This window comes from Melanotaenia boesemani, chromosome 2, assembly GCF_017639745.1.
Source record: "Melanotaenia boesemani isolate fMelBoe1 chromosome 2, fMelBoe1.pri, whole genome shotgun sequence".
NCBI lineage: Eukaryota > Metazoa > Chordata > Actinopteri > Atheriniformes > Melanotaeniidae > Melanotaenia > Melanotaenia boesemani.
In genome coordinates, this window is record NC_055683.1 from 13191549 (window position 1) to 13208612 (window position 17064).

Below are 17064 nucleotides of genomic sequence, written 5' to 3' on the forward strand. Positions count from 1 at the left end.
CTACATACTTAAAACATCTAAAAAACTGGACAAATAGAGGAGAAAAAAGAAGTGGACTAAAAAACTACCTAAAGCAGATGAGCAGTATCTGAAAGTGATGTCTTTAAGAAAAAGGGGAAAAAATCCAACAAAGACCTGACACAAGATCTGAGAGATGCTTCTGGACCATCTGTTTACTGAAGCCTCATCAGAAATGGTCTCTGTGGAAGGGACAAGAAGATGTGCTAAAGGAAGGGAAATGGGAGGAAAAGACTGAGGTTTGCCAAACGACACAAGAACTGGACTAAAGATCAGCGACAACAGGTCCTGATGGAGGAATGAATCCTCCCGAGAGCCCAGACCCCAACATTATTGAAGCATTGTGAGATCATCTGGACAGAAAATAGAACAAAAGGCAGAAAATATAAAAAAAAGGAGTCTGAAGAACTATTACTGAAAACTAAAACAAAAAATCTGCTCATGCCAAACTTTACTTTTATAAAAAATTTTAAGCTCATCAGAAGTATGAAAGCTCTGATTTTGCCTTTATAGACTTTATAAATATTGCACTTTTTTCCAGTTTTTATGGCCATTTATTAAATTAAGTTCAGCTTTGTTTGTTTAGCACCAATTCACAATGAAGTCCCCTCAAGGCACTTTTAAAGATACAGTCCAGTTAATTCTAGTCAAATTATAATGCAATTATAACAAAGTCATTATATGATCTACACTTCATTTTATATATTATATTTTATATTAGCCAATTCATAAAAACTTCCTAACTAAAGAAACCAAATGTTGCTTAAAATCTTCCCTTTGATTTAAATAACAGAGGTGAGGAAGAGGCCACCCAGAAGAACAACGCTCTGAAGCAGGTCAGGGAGCTGCAGGCCCAGCTGTCCGAGCTGCAGGAGGACCTCGAGTCGGAGAAGCAGGCCAGGAACAAGGCTGAGAAACTCAAGAGGGACTTAAGTGAAGAGCTTGAGGCCCTCAAGACGGAACTGGAGGACACCCTGGACACGACTGCAGCCCAGCAGGAGCTCAGGTGTCGTAGTCCTTCTATTACTCTTATTTTAGACAGTGGGCTTCCTGCAAACCTCATACGTTACTGTTTCATTTGTAGGACCAAGCGTGAGCAGGAGGTTGCAGAGCTGAAGAAAGCCATTGAGGAGGAGACTAAAAACCACGAAGCTCAGATCCAGGAGATGCGACAGAGGCACAGCACTGCTCTGGAGGAGCTTTCTGAACAGCTGGAGCAGGCCAAGAGGGTAAGAGACTTTCCCACAATCATCAACCTCACAGCTTTTACAAATGAACCAAAGAGAAGTTAGCATGACTTTATGTTTTCATAACATTGTTGTTTCTACCTAGTTCAAGGCTAATCTGGAGAAAACCAAGCAGAGCCAGGAGAGCGCCAACAAGGAGCTGGCCAGCGAGGTGAAGACCCTCCAGCAGGCAAAGACGGAGTCGGAACATAAGAGGAAGAAGCTGGAAGCTCAGCTGCAGGAGTTTATGGCCAGGGCGACGGAGGGCGAGAGGGTCAAGGGTGAACTGTCCGACCGCACACACAAGCTGCAGGTCAGTCGCACTCATCTGTGTAGCTTCATACAGCAAAATCTTTGGTTTTACCTCCAAATAATGTCATTTCGTGATTTTCGTTAACAACACAGAGGAAGATGAACTGCTATTATACCTGCTGACCATTAAAGAATTACACTTGATGTAAATGTATGCTGTTGTCCATGTTTCATGTCTTGGTTCTGTCCCTCTACTGTGTTATTATATGTTTTCCATGTATTATATCGTTGTGTTCTACTGTTTTTAAGTCCATCTACCGGCCTAGGGACCAAAGATGGAAATTAACAATTGACTATAATCTTGCAGATTTACATGAAAACTTACATTAGAATAGAAATACTTTATTAATGCCTTTGGAGAGTCCTCAGGGAAATTTGGGTAATTTATTAATTATTAGTTATTATTAATATGCCCAGTCCCTATTCTTAAATAAGTAATCAATAATTATTAAAAACTGTGGCTCTTTATTCCAGAAATTTTAGGACAGAACATTTTTCAAATTATTTTAACCTTTTAAATACCTGTTTGATCACATGATGTCACCATTTACATGAAAAAGAAAAACACACAAAACATCAGTTAATTTCTTTCCAACAGATTTTAGGTGGCTGCCAAAAATTCCTTTCCACAAAAACTGCTATAAAAACATGATAGATTAATCACTTTTCCACATCTTTTCCCAAATCCCTCAATTAACTTCATTCCTAATTAAAACTTCTAAATTATTTTCACCATGCCAATTCCAATTTATGCTAATTTAATTGCACGATTTTGCCGTTTTTAAGAAAGAAAAGAAACACTACAAAGCGTTTGGCATATATGTTGTATAAAATATATGTTGGGTCGTAAGTGTACAAAAATGAGTAATAACATTTATTCTCCCTAACATGTATTATATGGAAAATAACTTTTAATTGTTTCATAAAAAAACTGTGACATCATGTGATAAAATTGACATTAAAGGGTTAAAATAATATGAATATTTTGTGATTTTGTTTAGGAGTGAAATTGAAAAAGTGGAAAAGAATATTAATCTGTAATGTTTTATAGCTGTTTTTTGGACACTTTTTTTGTCCCCAAATGAGCCGAAAGGGTGTTAAATGTTTTCCCAGTGTCCTGTACCTTTAAGACAAATTTGAATTGGATCACAAAGTTCTTCAAGAAAAACACTTTCCTACAAAACAAATCATCCCATATTAGGTAACGAAAATGGTGGTCAAAAATTGAGGGAAAATTATCTAGACGGACAAAGAAGTCCCTAATGACCTACAAGGCTTAATTTAGCTCATGTGTTTTAGAGTCTGCAGTAATTTTTTTTATAGAGGATAAGTAGAAGCAGAGATATGCTTATTGGCATCTGAATATTTTATCAATAAATAACCTGGTTTGAACTTCTCCTTGCAGACTGAGTTGGACAACGTGTCTGCGCTGCTGGAAGATGCAGAGAGGAAGGGGATCAAGATGACCAAAGATGTCACTGGTTTAGAGAGTCAGCTGCAGGACACACAGGTGGTGATAAAAAAATTCTTAATGTTAGTAATCACGTTAAAGTTAACAAATCCTCTTGTTTAAACTCCCTGTATCCTCATTTCTGTTCGTGTAGGAACTCCTCCAAGAAGAGACGCGCCAAAAACTCAACCTGAGTAGTCGTATTCGGCAGCTGGAGGAGGAGAAAAACGCTGTGCAGGAGCAGCAGGAGGAGGACGAGGAGGCGCGCAAGAATCTGGAGAAACAGCTGGTGAATCTGCAGGCTCAGGTAGGACGTGTGACAGAGGGTAAATAAGATTGTTCAAATTGGTTCTTGCTCTGATGGAGATGTGGTGTGAATCAAAGCTTTCAGAAAGTAAGAAGAAGGTCGAGGATGACGTTGGAACCATCGAAGGCCTGGAGGAGACGAAGAAGAAACTGCAGAAGGATTTGGAGCTGGCCAGCCAGCGTCTGGAGGAGAAGACGATTGCCTTTGAGAAGATGGAGAAGACGAAGACACGTCTGCAGCAGGAGCTGGACGATCTGACCGTTGACTTGGATCATCAGAGACAAATCGTCTCTAACCTAGAGAAGAAGCAGAAGAAGTTTGACCAGGTTAGATGGCTTTTTATGGACTTAGTTTGTTGTTGGAAGGTTGACATGTGATATGTGAGATATGAGCCACAGTTAACAAGTAGATTTTTACCTCCTGAGCAGATGCTTGCTGAGGAGAAGAGCATCTCAGCTCGCTATGCTGAGGAGCGTGACCGAGCTGAAGCTGAGGCCAGAGAGAAGGAGACCAAAGCTCTGTCCATGACCAGAGCCCTGGACGAGGCGCTGGAGGCCAAAGAGGAGCTGGAGAGGATCAACAAGCAGCTCCGCGCTGAAATGGAAGATCTGATGAGCTCAAAGGACGACGTGGGCAAGAATGTAAGTGTTGCTGTGGTGATGCTTTAGGTCTTCACCTCTCTTCCTGCTCTTCTGTAACTCCCACACATCTCATCCTCTCAGGTCCACGAGCTGGAGAAGTCCAAGCGCACTTTGGAGCAGCAGCTGGAGGAGATGAAGACTCAGCTGGAGGAGCTGGAGGACGAGCTGCAGGCCACAGAGGACGCCAAGCTGCGTCTGGAGGTCAACATGCAGGCCATGAAGGCCCAGTATGAGAGGGACCTCCAGGGCCGAGACGACCAGAACGATGAGAAGAAAAGAGCGCTGGTCAAGCAGGTGCAGAATAAAACTCAACCTCTCAGTTCAATTAAACCTTTCCATTATTTCCTCTCTAAAAAAACTCTGTTACTCGTTCTCCTCCTTTCAGGTTCGAGAAATGGAGGCAGAATTGGAGGATGAGAGGAAGCAGCGAGGTTTGGCTGTCGCTGCTAAAAAGAAGCTGGAGATGGACTTAAAGGACATAGAGGGTCACATAGAAGGAGCCAACAAGGCTCGAGATGAAGCCATCAAGCAGCTGCGCAAGATTCAGGTCCGTATTTTATTCAGCTTAAACTACATTTAACACTTCCTCCTTATTTATTCACAACATTCTGATGCATCCTTCAGGCTCAGATGAAAGACTATCAGAGGGAGCTGGAGGACACCCGAGCTTCCAGAGACGATATTTTTGCCTTGTCAAAGGAGAATGAGAAGAAACTCAAGAGCCTGGAGGCGGAGATTGTACAGCTACACGAGGTCAGCGGACGTTGGATGATGATTGCTGGTTTTTGTGTTGATAATTCACAAGGAAACACTAAAATATCTCATCTGCTCTGCAGGACCTGGCAGCATCTGAGAGGGGTCGGCGCCACGCGGAGCAAGAACGGGATGAGCTGCAAGATGAAATCTCAAACAGCACCTCTGGAAAGTAAGCGGACATCAGGATTTGTTAGTAAAGAGCAGAAAATTGTTGCCTTTAAACGGCCAAACTTCCCTACAAGAGGTTTTATTTAAAGATTTGATTTTTTACTCACATTAAGCTCCATTCACAAATATCTTCTTCAGAATCTGCGAGTCTTCTTAAATTTAAGTTTTTTTATAAAAACCATCCGTCACATTCATGAACGTGTTCATGGGCTGCAAATTGTTTGTATCTCTGATTTTGGTGAATTCCAGTTTCTCTCTCTAAGGTGAAGGGATGTGCCAGATAACGACCATTAAAGCTCATGAATGAGATTTAAATAATATAAAAGCAGTTTTATGTACAAACGGTTCAGCCTGCAGTCTGGTTCTTATGTGGGAGTCATGACGAACGCCCTCATGGTTTAGTAGCTCTTTACATGCTGCACCTTCTACAGCTTGTAATGCAAATTGCTTCCTGCTGTAAAAAAAAACATCCAGCATTCATTTAAGATGCTTTTAGTGCATTCAGGAGCGAGTGGTGCATGAAATAAAACCTCCAGGTGAGTCTGAAGGTTGTTCTGTGGCGTTATTATTTAGGCAGTCAGGGCATAAACTTAATTTCCTAATGTAAGTAATCAGTATAATAAAAAGCTACTGGTGTAGTAAAGTTTGTACCGATAAGCCATGTGCCAGCAGCTGCTTGTTGGAGACAGCTTAGGGAGTCGTGTGCCACTAGACTGAGATAATTTAACCTCCCTTTACTCTACTCTACTCTACTTTACTGTTTGGGCTTGCAGGGAAACCTGCATGAAACATTTTCCACATGTCCAAAAATGGAGTCCTGCTGTTTGTAAATTTGAGCTGGAAGTAACGGATATTTATTGTGTGTCAGGTCTGCTCTGATGGATGAGAAGAGGAGGCTGGAGGCTCGAATCGCCCAGTTGGAGGAGGAGTTGGAGGAGGAGCAGGGAAACATGGAGCTGCTCAACGACCGCTTCAGGAAGACAACCATGCAGGTGGGCCGAGGTTTTGGCATGTTACTCTCATTATTGTGTTAGAATCATATTTCATGATTTATAAGATAGTTCCTGTGTAGCTGTCCAGTGAGATCTCTACTCCCCCCCCCAGGTGGACACCTTGACCACAGAGTTGAGTGCGGAGCGCAGCACAGCACAAAAGAGCGAAAACGCTCGCCAGCAATTGGAGCGTCAAAACAAGGAGCTGCGGGCCAAGCTGGGTGAGCTGGAGGGTTCTGTAAAGAGCAGGTTCAAAGCTACCATCACTGCTCTGGAGGCCAAGATAGCCCAGCTGGAGGAGCAGATGGAGCAGGAGGCCAGGTGAGAAGAAATAACATGAAGGAAAAACACGGCTACAGCCTTTCAGGAACAGTTCAAACAATGAAAGTCACCTGTTTCTCACTAAAGGGAGCGAGCAGCTGCCAACAAGATTGTCAGAAGAACCGAGAAGAAGCTAAAAGAAGTCTGCATGCAGGTGGAGGATGAGCGTCGCCATGCCGACCAGTTTAAGGAGCAAGTATGTCTTTGGCTAACTTGTTAGCTTGCAGGTTTACAAGTCTTCATGTGCATCTGATGCATAATTAAAGCGTGTTTTCAGCTGTTTTTTCCTCTGTTTGTGGGGGAAGGTGGAGAAGGCCAACTCGCGTATGAAGCAGCTGAAGCGGCAGCTGGAGGAGGCTGAAGAGGAGGCCACGAGAGCCAACGCCTCGCGCAGGAAGCTGCAGAGGGAGCTGGATGACGCCACCGAGGCTAGCGAGGGTCTGAGTCGGGAGGTTCACACACTCAAGAACCGCCTCAGGTGCACAAATAAAATCCACTAACGCCATGATTCTCCAACACAGCTGGTCGTCATGCTCCCTCTACTGGTCAGCCGATTAATGTTTCCATTATCAACCAATTTACAGATTGTACAGAGCGTAATGAGGAAATTACAGAAACTTTTTTCTTTTTTAAAGACTTAAATTGAGAAGATTCAGACTATAACTAGTGAATAATCTGCCAGTCAGTAAGATAATTACACCTGGTTAGATTTCCTAAGATTTTTCTCTCAAAGTAAGAAAGAAACATGAAAGGAACATTGACTGGAGAGTTTAATGTTTTTTTACTGTTTCAGGAGATCTTAAATGATCTCACTTGATTAAAATAGTCTGATTCTTCTTTTCCTAATATTAGGTTGCTCATTTTTACAATGTGTGTGAATTGGTACTTGGGTAAAAAATATAATGTGGCTACAAACTCACATCACAGGGAGATGTAACTTAATAAACATGTAAAATAACTAATTAACCAAGAAATAGAATACTTTTCTTTCAAAACAAGATCAAAAAGACTTTTTGGCTGGATGTAAGGTTGCAAGACTTGCTTAAATAGACCATTTTTGTAGATAAAGCAGATCATTTTCAAATAAATGAGTTTCATTCGATGCATTGTTTGTGTGTGAGAGGGCAGAGAAATTGTCCTTTAGGGGTCTGTGTTCGGCACGATCGGATCATTTCTACAGCATCGTAAAAGAAAAGTGCCGTCACCTTCACTGGAAGGTTCAGATCTGAAACTCTTATCAGTTTTATTTAACGTTGATAGACCATGTAAAACTTGAGATATGATAGTTTTTATTTAATGAACATAAAGCTGGGATGGACAGGTGCTGCATTTCTGTAGGTATACTCGTCATTTTTGTCATTTTATTAAACAGAATAAGTGGTGTTTGTGGGTTTTTATTGTTGAAAATGTTACTTTTTTCAATTCAGATTTGCTTATGTTTGTGTATTTTTAGCTGAATATGTTAATAAAGTAGGTTAACGTGAAAAAAAAAAGTCTGATCATGCAGAGGTTGTGCTAAAATAGCGATAGCAAACATTTTATGTGTTACATAAAGGCCTAATCAAACGTAACCTATTCAAACAAGCAAAATAGTGTCAATTCCTTCAGGGTTAACAGGCCTGTGCCCAGGGGAGTTTGAGACAAAGTTTAAATCTCAGTTCTGGTAATAAAGTAATTTTACAACGATAGCTGCCTCTACAATAAATAAGATTTTAATTTGGAACTAACCTGCCTCTGTCTGGACTCTGCCTGATAGAAAAGTGGAGGTCTTTTCTACTGTGTTAGTGTCATAAAGGTGGTTTTGGGAGATCCTCATATCCTCTGAGGTGGTGCATGATGTAAAAACTGTGCATCCTCTCTTCGTGAAAGACTGATTTTTGGTTCTGAACTTGCTTCACCTTCGCTCCTCTTCTCCTGCAGGCGTGGAGGCCCCATCAGCTTCTCCTCCAGTCGCACCGGCAGACGCCCCATGCAGGTAGAGGGAACCTCCTTGGACCTCCTTTCCGATGACGAGCTGGAGAATAAGATTACCGACAACAACGCCAACGAGACCCCAGCTCCCCAGCCGGAGTAGAGGAGCAGAAGCCTTAGCCTTCGCTCTCCCACCTCCACATTGCTCAGACACTCCCTGCTTGAACACTTCTCCCCCCTCCCACCACTTCCACATGTTACCAAATTTTGCAGAAACTCCTGTTTGAGCCTCGAAATTACACTCAGCACAACCTAAGCCAAGCTCCCCTCACCTCTCGACCTTAGCAACACCAGCAGTTGGCCCCTCAACACCCCACTTCACCTTGTAAGAAGCTCTACTCTGCCTTACCCGTCTGTGTGGAGCTGCAGGCGCAGAGCATAGACGCTTTGGTCACGCCCACAAATCCCTGCACACATTAGAAATAAGTAACCCCGCTCAGTGAGGCCACATGTGTCCGGGTGATAATTATCCTCTGCTGGAGCCGTAGTTAGATGTTAAAAACGCTTCAACAATAGCACTGCGATGTTTGAAAGGAGGGGATCGTGACGAAAGCAAACAACCTCCTGACATTATTTTTGTTCAGGGCTCTACAGCATCCTGTTTGTGCTTCATATGAATGATTTTAGTTGAGCCGTGACTGAATGATATATTTTTCCAGCCCCGTGCTGGGATGTTTGGGACGTGACTGCAGAACACGATCCGTTTAAAACGTGACAAACGCTCGACAGTAGGTCAGCTTCGACTTGTAAACTGCTCCTGTCGTCTCTCGCTTGCTTCTTCTTCTTCTTCTTCTTCTTCTGTGCCTTTTTTCGCTCACTTGAAACAGAAATCCCATTTATGCCACATGTATTTTTCATATATTGAACCATGCATAATTTCATAAAGGTATTTTCATACATTTGCGTATTTGATGAAATATTAGTGGAAACCTGATGCTCTTTGAAATGTACGTCTTCCTCTAGCTTTTATGTCGCAATGGTAAAATGAAATGTCAACAGTACGGGATTCTTTGTAGATGGGTGCTATGACTTTTTCTTATTGATAACTTTTGTACTTTTTGAGTTATTAAGATTTAAAAACATTCAAATAGACATCGACTGTATTTATATCTCTGGTGTTGAATACAATACAAACTCCACTCATGTTCCAAAACGCTCAGTATTGCACACTGATTCTGTGACCCTGCACCATTATCCTGACATGTACAGTGATGGAGTCATTAAAGTCTATAGAGCCCGGGTTTATTCATGATGTGATCCATGTCTTTATATTCAAATATTTACTATGATGACATGATCTAGAGGTATTTTCATTTTAGTATGATCCCCATTAGCAGCAGCAAAAAGCTGCAGCTATTCTTCCTGGGGTCCGTCATGTATAATCGTTCAACAATAATCATACAAAAATAACAAGTAATGTAAAGATTTATCATGATAATACCAGACAATGAATATAGGAGCTCCAGCAATAAACATTTACGCATGCACACTATAATAATGATTATAATAACAACCATCACCATATCAATAAAAACAACAGCAGCTTTGGAAATATTATTGGCAGCAATAAATTATTTGCAACAGCATGTCCAGTTAATGTTTATCTTTGCTAAATTTTAAATTTAAATATAGTTTAGAAGGGGTCTTAGTTATAATTAAGTTCCTACCAAATGCTTACAATGAATAAAGTAATTTATGTTTAATAACCAATTTAAATTTCTATACTGTGACATTAGCCCTGTAATTACAACCTAGTTCTGCTCAATTCTGAACCATTTAAATTTTATCTATTAATTCAGATGAAGCACTGGACTGATACTATCAATGCTTGGGTAATTTGTTGTGTTGCATTAGATGTGAAAAATACAGCATTTATCTTAATAGAGGAGATTAAACCCATTTTAGCTGTCATTTTGTTCATGTGTGTATTCCATGTTAGCTTATCATCGATTACTATGCCCAGAAGTTTAGCCTCATGCTGAAGAAGCATACCATTAATATACAGATTCAGTTGTGGGTTATTACTGAGAAAATAAGAACCAAGAACCATGCAGTTGTTTTTTCTTACATTTAAGACCGGCTGATTTTACATACGTGTACATTTCTACATCTTAACCAGCAGGTCCGTGTGGGACACATAGGGGGTTAAATTTGGGCTGCAGATAAGTGGATTGGTTTCCACAGTGGCTTCACCTGTGTTTGCCCATAAAGGTTTCAAGTTGGTTCTGGCTGGCCATATTTAACCCTTGTGGGTCCCACATGGACATGCTTGCAGGGATGTGTGTAGTAATCCTGACCACCTTAACCCTTTGATGCATAGTGTCCACTACAGAGGACACTATATGATGGGACACGGACCGTACATTAGCAACTTCACTGGACATTAGTGAGTCACCAATACTCTGCCACGTATAAAGAATAACTACATTTGATATAGTTTATATACATACATTGTAATTACCAAGTTTACCTCAGTGATAAACAGGAGAAGAAAATCATCCAGGTGTTTTCAGAGAAAATTATATATTAATATGACAAGATATTATTTTATAAATATTTTCATAGATCAAATAGAAAAATCAATACACTTAAAATAAGATTGAAAAACAGAAAAACATCAATGCATGTCTGTAGAAGTAAAATATTTTATTTAAAAAATGGTGGTACTGTTTTGTAATAATGCACTGACTCACCTCATAATACAAACTGAGGTCAGATCATTTCAGAAAGTTCTAACAAGATATGTGTTATTTACCCAGAAAAATACAACGTCACATGGACAAGTTAGGAATTAGATTTACTTTTAACCCTTTCATGCACAGTAAAAAAAAAAAAAAAAATTCTAGTATTTCCCACTTCAGAAAACATTAATAAATATACACTACTGTTCAAAAGTTTGGGGTCACTTTCCTATTGAATCCCATGGCAAAGTGACCCCAAACTTTTGAACGGTAGTGTACATCTGAATATAGACAGATAGATAGATAGATAGATAGATAGATAGATAGATAGATAGATAGATAGATAGATAGATAGATAGATAGATAGATAGACAGATAGATACAGTGTAATGTTTGCCTCAGTGATAAACAGAAAGAAAATGACATAGCTATATTTTTATAGAATGTTTATACTATAGAAATATAGAAAATGTAGAATAAAATAAAGAACTTTTCATTTTAAATTGATAAAAAAATAACATGATTAAGAAATTTTAAAAAGCATCTCTATTGCCGTCTGTAAGAGTGAAATATTGTATGTGGAAAAACACATTCATGCATGAAAGGGTTCATTTTGTTTTGTTTTATGCTATGAATCTTTTTTAATAAAAGAGAAAAGATTTTTTTCTTTATGTTTGTGCTGTGTGCTCACCTCTGTGGAAGGATGGGCCTAACATGCCAGGGATGAAGGTCGTAGTACCAGCCACCTTTTCATCATCTATAGGAGGAATGCAAGGGGAAAAATGGTAGAACAGATCAAAATAAAAGGTAAATATTATTATTATCACTATATATGTTTGTAGAAGTAAAATATTGTGTGGAAAAACATTTAGTTTTTTATTATAATTATTCATTCATGAAACAGTTATAAAAATAGCAGTTAATATCTTATTTGTCATTTGCGTATTGACCACCTTCATCCTTCAGGCCAGATTGGACCCTCTGGTGAGCCGTACATTTCACCCCCTGCACTAGATGTACGTTTCCATCAGAGAAACATCCGTGAAGCGCTGCAGAACCTGAACGATTAAGTAGTGTGTTTGCTTCATTTGATGTTGTTGTGTGACATGCATCAGTTATTTAACCCCCACATGATGAGGACCAGCGGGGAAACGTGAGGATGTTTACTCCAGAAATGAGGTTCCTTCCTACATTACATTAAACTTTTTACTTCATCACTAATTTAACTTATGTGAAAAAAAGATTTGTCATTAAAACATGTTTTATTAAAGAACTACACAAGGGTTTATTCCCTTAAAGATACATAAACAATTATCCAAATGTGTTTGGTTAATGTTTATTTTAAAGTTTAATCTTTTGAAGCTAGACTTACTTGCTCTAATTTTACATTAAACTGGGTTGAAATGCTCATCGTGCAGCTGAGCTTTACTTTAGTGCTACTTTAGTGAGTGAGTGCAGGTATCACAAAGGGACTGAAATTAATAATAATAATAATATATGAACACTTTGCTTAAAGTCAACACAGTAAAATAAAAATGTGCCTCTAAAACCAACTAATGTTAGCCAGTTAAATAAATAAAAACTTTATTTAAAAGCCAAAAGAAAAAAAGTGTGTTCATCTATCCATTTTCTATACCTGCTTAATCCAGCCAATCCCAGCTGCTATCAGGTAAGGTCACCTGTCCATCACAGAGACAAACAATCACTATAGGGTCAGTTCAAGACAACCTGTTGGGACAAATATCAGAATCAGGAATACTTTATTAATCCCCAGGTGGAAATTCTTTTATAACAGCGCTCCATTGGAAATATTGCGAGGTAACTATATAAAGAATTGAAAAATAAAAACATACACTCATTGGTGACTTCATCAGGTCCATCTTGTCTATGATTAGTTGACAACTAATACAGTTGATAACTGCAGGGGTTTCTGGAGGCTGGACCGTCTGTTGTCTACAGTGCTGCCTTAAATCTTGGTGTCTTAGATTCAACAAGGTGTTGGAAACACCTTCATATCTTCTCCATATTGGCATGACAGCATCACACAGTGGCTGCACATCCATGATGAGAATCTCCTGTTGCACCACATCCCGAAGCTGCTCTGGATTGAGATCTGGTGGCTGTGGAGGCCGTTGGAGTCCAGTGAACTCATTGTCAGCTGGAGATGATTTGAGCTTTGTGACATAATAAATCCAACGAACTATAAATAAAGTAGCACAATTTAGACATTAATCACATGTCACGCCAATGATATGATATTGGCATAATGTGGAGCAATACCGGCATTAAAACATAAAGTGAATGTGTGTGTTATGTGCTCTAACAGAGAGGAGATAACGTGTCTAATGCGCAGAGTTGTGGAAACAACTTCTGTAATCCGTTATCATGTGACTCATAGTAATAATCAGTTCATAACGAAGTGAGACGTCTGTCGTGGAGCAGGAGAGAAGCAGAGCTGCTCAGACTGAAAACCTTTACTGACGTCCATCTTCACACTTTTTGGTAAGTGTGCGCATGAGTTAATGTTGTTTTGGGGAAGTTATGGTAGTTACAGATCGCTGCTGAGGGCGTGTTATCTTTTTATAATCAGGTTTGTAGATGTGGGTAAAAACGTGTTTATTCTAAATAGTTTTTACTTGATTAGATAGTTTCATTGTAGTCCAGCAATATTCAAACTTTTTTTCATAAATAGGAGGTGGTGTCTCAGTGGGAATCAGTAATTATCATCCATTTGTCTGTTTGAGTGGGAAAAAAATCTGTGACAATGCGCAGGACTAATTGTAGGGTTCTGACTTTCATTCATCCATCCAAATATTCAAATGCAAATCAGCTGGTGAATCACAGCCCGGAGAGCTGAGCCATAAATACGGACTCAGACCGTCCTGTTCTTCTCGCAGGGCCCCACAGAGGCGATCCTGCTGAGCGGGCGGGGGGGCAGAGACACGTCCGCGGAGTTTTTATTTTTGGAGAGAAGAGGTTCCAAACCGTATGATGTCTGTTGTGGGCGCTCAGCCTTTCATCAAACCAATGCAGACCTCACCTTCGGTTTCGCCCGGTATTCAACGGAGACACACACTTCCCGCGAGCGAAGTCCGGCCGCTTAACACGCAAGATGCCATAAGCGTCTTTGAAATTGAGCGTGAGGGTAAGTGAGCCATCTTACAGGTGAGATATTGACGCAGCAATCTGCTGCGCCAAATCCAAGTGAAAGGAGTTTTTTTAATTCTGTGCGTAAAACCAGTGATTGACTTTATCTTTTTTGTTTGTTTGTTTAATTTATTTTTATTTACATTTCTTTAATTTACCTGTAAAAAGTGCTGTTCGATTTTTTTAAAAATAGGCAACATTCAGTGAAATGTTACATGAGCGCTGGTGGGCGCGCGTAAAATGAGTGCCAAGTCATTATTGCGCATGGACCAATCTTGCCCCCTCCCTCTGTCTCTGTCTCTCTCAGCATTTATCTCAGTGTCAGGTGAATGTCCCCTGCACCTGGATGAGGTGCGTCACTTCCTCACGCTCTGTCCGGAGCTCTCTATGGGCTGGTTTGAGGAAGGCCGCCTGGTGGCTTTCATCATTGGCTCTCTCTGGGACCAGGACAGACTCACTACGGTAATATATTCTACTTAGCTTTCTAAATGAAAAACACTAAAGCTATGACTGACTTTTTACTCTTTCTTTGATTTCTAGGATGCCCTGACCCTGCACAAGCCCTGTGGTTCCACAGTCCACATCCACGTCCTGGCTGTCCACCGCACTTTCAGGCAGCAGGGCAAAGGCCCCATCCTGATGTGGCGCTACCTGCAGTACCTCCGCTGCCTTCCCAACGTGCGCCGAGCGGTGCTGATGTGCGAAGACTTTCTCATCCCCTTCTACCGCAAGTCCGGCTTCAAGGTGCTGGGCCGCTGCGCCATCACCGTGGGTAGCCTGACCTTTACAGAAATGTGGTACCCGATCAGCGGCCACGCCTACATGCGCCGCAACAGCGAGGCAATCCGTTTCCCGCAGCATCCTTTGACTCTGCCACTGGCAAAAACTGATGAGCAAGTTGATGTATGACTTGATTTTGTATTTTATTTGATTTTTTAATGAAATCGGGTTGTTTTGAATCAAAAAAGGAAGAAAAAAAAATTAAAAATCTGTGTTTTCTGTAGGATCCTTCACGGGTTTCTCTGGTTTATTGGACTTCTTCCTCAGATCAATTGAACTTACTTGAGTTAAATATTTTACCGTGTATAATAAAACAAAAATAATGTACTATACTGTAATGTTAAATGTCTTGTGTACTCATGTAAACAAAGTAAAAAGTGTTAAACTCGAAGTCAGTCTGTAACGGGAGTTAGTATGAGTTATTTTTGTTGTGGAGCTATGATTGTACAGTAAGCTCTTTCCTGCTTAACACCTTTGAGTGCTTCCCATACCATGGACTGACGTCAGTAACCAGGCTTTAGTCGCTCAATAACAACTCCTCCAGCTCCTCCAGCTCTATGGGCTTTAGCTGTTGAAGGCGTCCGGGGATTTTGATCCACTCATCAGTTAGCCTGCAGAGCCAATGACCTTAATTAAACCTGCGTGTAACCTACTGGTTTGGTTTGTTTGGAGAGCATTTGCAGATGTGAACATGGACTTTTTCACGTCATTTTCTTCTTCAATTTGTTTCTGTTAAAGTAACAAATTTCAATAAAATGTTTTATACTGTTTTTTTTTAAGATGAGAAACTCTGCTTTTTTCTTGTTTGGTTCAGTTAAAAAATATTTCACCTTCTTTTATTTATTTAGCCAAATCTGACCAAAACTGAAGTCTTACACATTTACACTGCTGGGGCATTTAATGAATGCCTCATTATCACTGATAATATAGAGATTTCCTTTTTTTTAATTATATATATTGAATTCAAACCATTATACTGTCTGAGTGGTACGCTGCAGACACACCAACAAGTGTGTGCACTTGAATGGAGCTTTAATCCATGACACCGTGTCACCGACTCAGATCTAATCCACTAAGGTGGCTGGGTGTCCTCTGAAGGACAAACTGGACTTCAGTTTGCATGGGTACACATAAAGTCCTCAAATTATTTGTTGCTCCTCCGACATAATCACCACTTTTATATTTTAATTCAATTAAAACTCTGTAGCCTACATTACTGTCAGATAGCAGAACCTTTATTTATTAAGCACTTTTTCATGCAAAGAAATTGCAAAACAAAGTTTTACATTAAAAACATAATAAACTTTAAAAAACCATCTTAACCCCTCAAATCCCCAAGACCATAAACCCATGAGTCACACATGTACACACATGTCCTAACCCCCACCAACAGCACCGATGAAACCAAAACACTGAAACTTAAATAAAAGAAGTTAAGCTGAACTAAAAGGGATAAAAACAAAATAAAAGAACAAGATCAGATTTAAAACAAAATGTCGAAGCTGAAGATGGTTTGCAGCATTATTAGTTTATAGAGTTGTTAGAATAAACTGAAGAAGCACAACCACAAAGATAAACACACAAACAGGAGAAGGACTCTCACTGTTGTATCTCAGGTGATAAAATATTATGAATCTCAGGTAAAAATAACAACTTCATTCTCTTGGAGAACATTTGGCTGGAAGAGTCTGTTGATTTGTTTATCACTTCAGTCCAGAAACAGCGCTGGATGCTGGAGGAATTGTGGCTTTTATGTCTAACTTTCTGGAGGGTCATTTATAAAGAACTATAAAAGTGTTCCCACTCTCAACATTAGCAGACTTGTTTGTGATATTGAGCATTGTATGCACTCTATGTAAAGCCCATTAAAATATGAAGAGATTTTACCTTTTATTGTAGCTTTACCTGCATCTTTTTAATCCAACCATTGCATCTTGGGAACAAGAACTCTTCTCAAAGCTAAACACATCTGTAGTTCTGTGTTCTGGAGTAGATTAGTTTTCTACTCTCAAAGTTTAATATTTAAGTTTGACATACACTTCTCTCCAGATTCAATACTTTTTATTTCAGGTTTTGTCAGAGCAGAAAGGAGCATGTTAGTTTTATGTGTGTTTACAGAGATAATAATAAACACCCTGAACCAAAACCCGAGCTGTTATGAGGTATGATTTCCACGGCACGATTATTGCGGTTAAAACCTTTTATAATAATAATTCCAAACCAATTAATTTTTGTTTTTCTGATGTTTAGTGAACTTAAAATATATGGTAAAAATTCTAAATTATCAACACAAT

At 39.8% G+C, this 17064-nt stretch overlaps 2 protein-coding genes across 6 annotated transcripts in view; both read left to right on the top strand.

Annotated features, from left to right (window-relative positions):
• The window catches only part of LOC121647328 (myosin-10), a 59007-nt gene extending 49600 nt beyond the window's left edge, over nucleotides 1-9407 (top strand). For all 5 annotated transcript variants that reach the window (XM_041996660.1, XM_041996674.1, XM_041996684.1 and 2 more), the window contains 16 exons: nucleotides 812-1024; nucleotides 1103-1247; nucleotides 1351-1557; nucleotides 2962-3066; nucleotides 3161-3313; nucleotides 3391-3639; nucleotides 3742-3954; nucleotides 4036-4248; nucleotides 4340-4501; nucleotides 4579-4707; nucleotides 4791-4879; nucleotides 5747-5870; nucleotides 5983-6191; nucleotides 6279-6387; nucleotides 6497-6669; nucleotides 8112-9407. In XM_041996660.1, coding sequence (XP_041852594.1) covers nucleotides 812-1024; nucleotides 1103-1247; nucleotides 1351-1557; nucleotides 2962-3066; nucleotides 3161-3313; nucleotides 3391-3639; nucleotides 3742-3954; nucleotides 4036-4248; nucleotides 4340-4501; nucleotides 4579-4707; nucleotides 4791-4879; nucleotides 5747-5870; nucleotides 5983-6191; nucleotides 6279-6387; nucleotides 6497-6669; nucleotides 8112-8265 — 2647 coding nt within the window. In that variant the 3' untranslated portion in view covers nucleotides 8266-9407. The remainder of the gene's footprint in view (nucleotides 1-811; nucleotides 1025-1102; nucleotides 1248-1350; nucleotides 1558-2961; nucleotides 3067-3160; nucleotides 3314-3390; nucleotides 3640-3741; nucleotides 3955-4035; nucleotides 4249-4339; nucleotides 4502-4578; nucleotides 4708-4790; nucleotides 4880-5746; nucleotides 5871-5982; nucleotides 6192-6278; nucleotides 6388-6496; nucleotides 6670-8111) is intronic.
• A 4133-nt stretch (nucleotides 9408-13540) lies between these two features.
• LOC121630236 (serotonin N-acetyltransferase-like) lies at nucleotides 13541-15221 on the top strand. The gene is made up of 3 exons (XM_041970396.1): nucleotides 13541-13988; nucleotides 14298-14452; nucleotides 14531-15221. Exons 1-3 carry the CDS (start codon nucleotides 13832-13834, stop codon nucleotides 14897-14899), a joined length of 681 nt encoding a protein of 226 aa, XP_041826330.1. The 5' UTR covers nucleotides 13541-13831; the 3' UTR covers nucleotides 14900-15221.
• The last annotated feature ends 1843 nt before the right edge of the window (nucleotides 15222-17064 follow it).

Excerpts from the sequence above, each read along its gene's own strand:
- LOC121630236 (XM_041970396.1), top strand. The coding sequence starts at position 13,832 with ATGATGTCTGTTGTGGGCGCTCAGCCTTTCATCAAACCAATGCAGACC. Across the intron at positions 13,989-14,297 it reads CTTTGAAATTGAGCGTGAGG|CATTTATCTCAGTGTCAGGT; the intron begins GTAAGTGAGCCA and ends TGTCTCTCTCAG. Across the intron at positions 14,453-14,530 it reads ACCAGGACAGACTCACTACG|GATGCCCTGACCCTGCACAA; the intron begins GTAATATATTCT and ends TTTGATTTCTAG.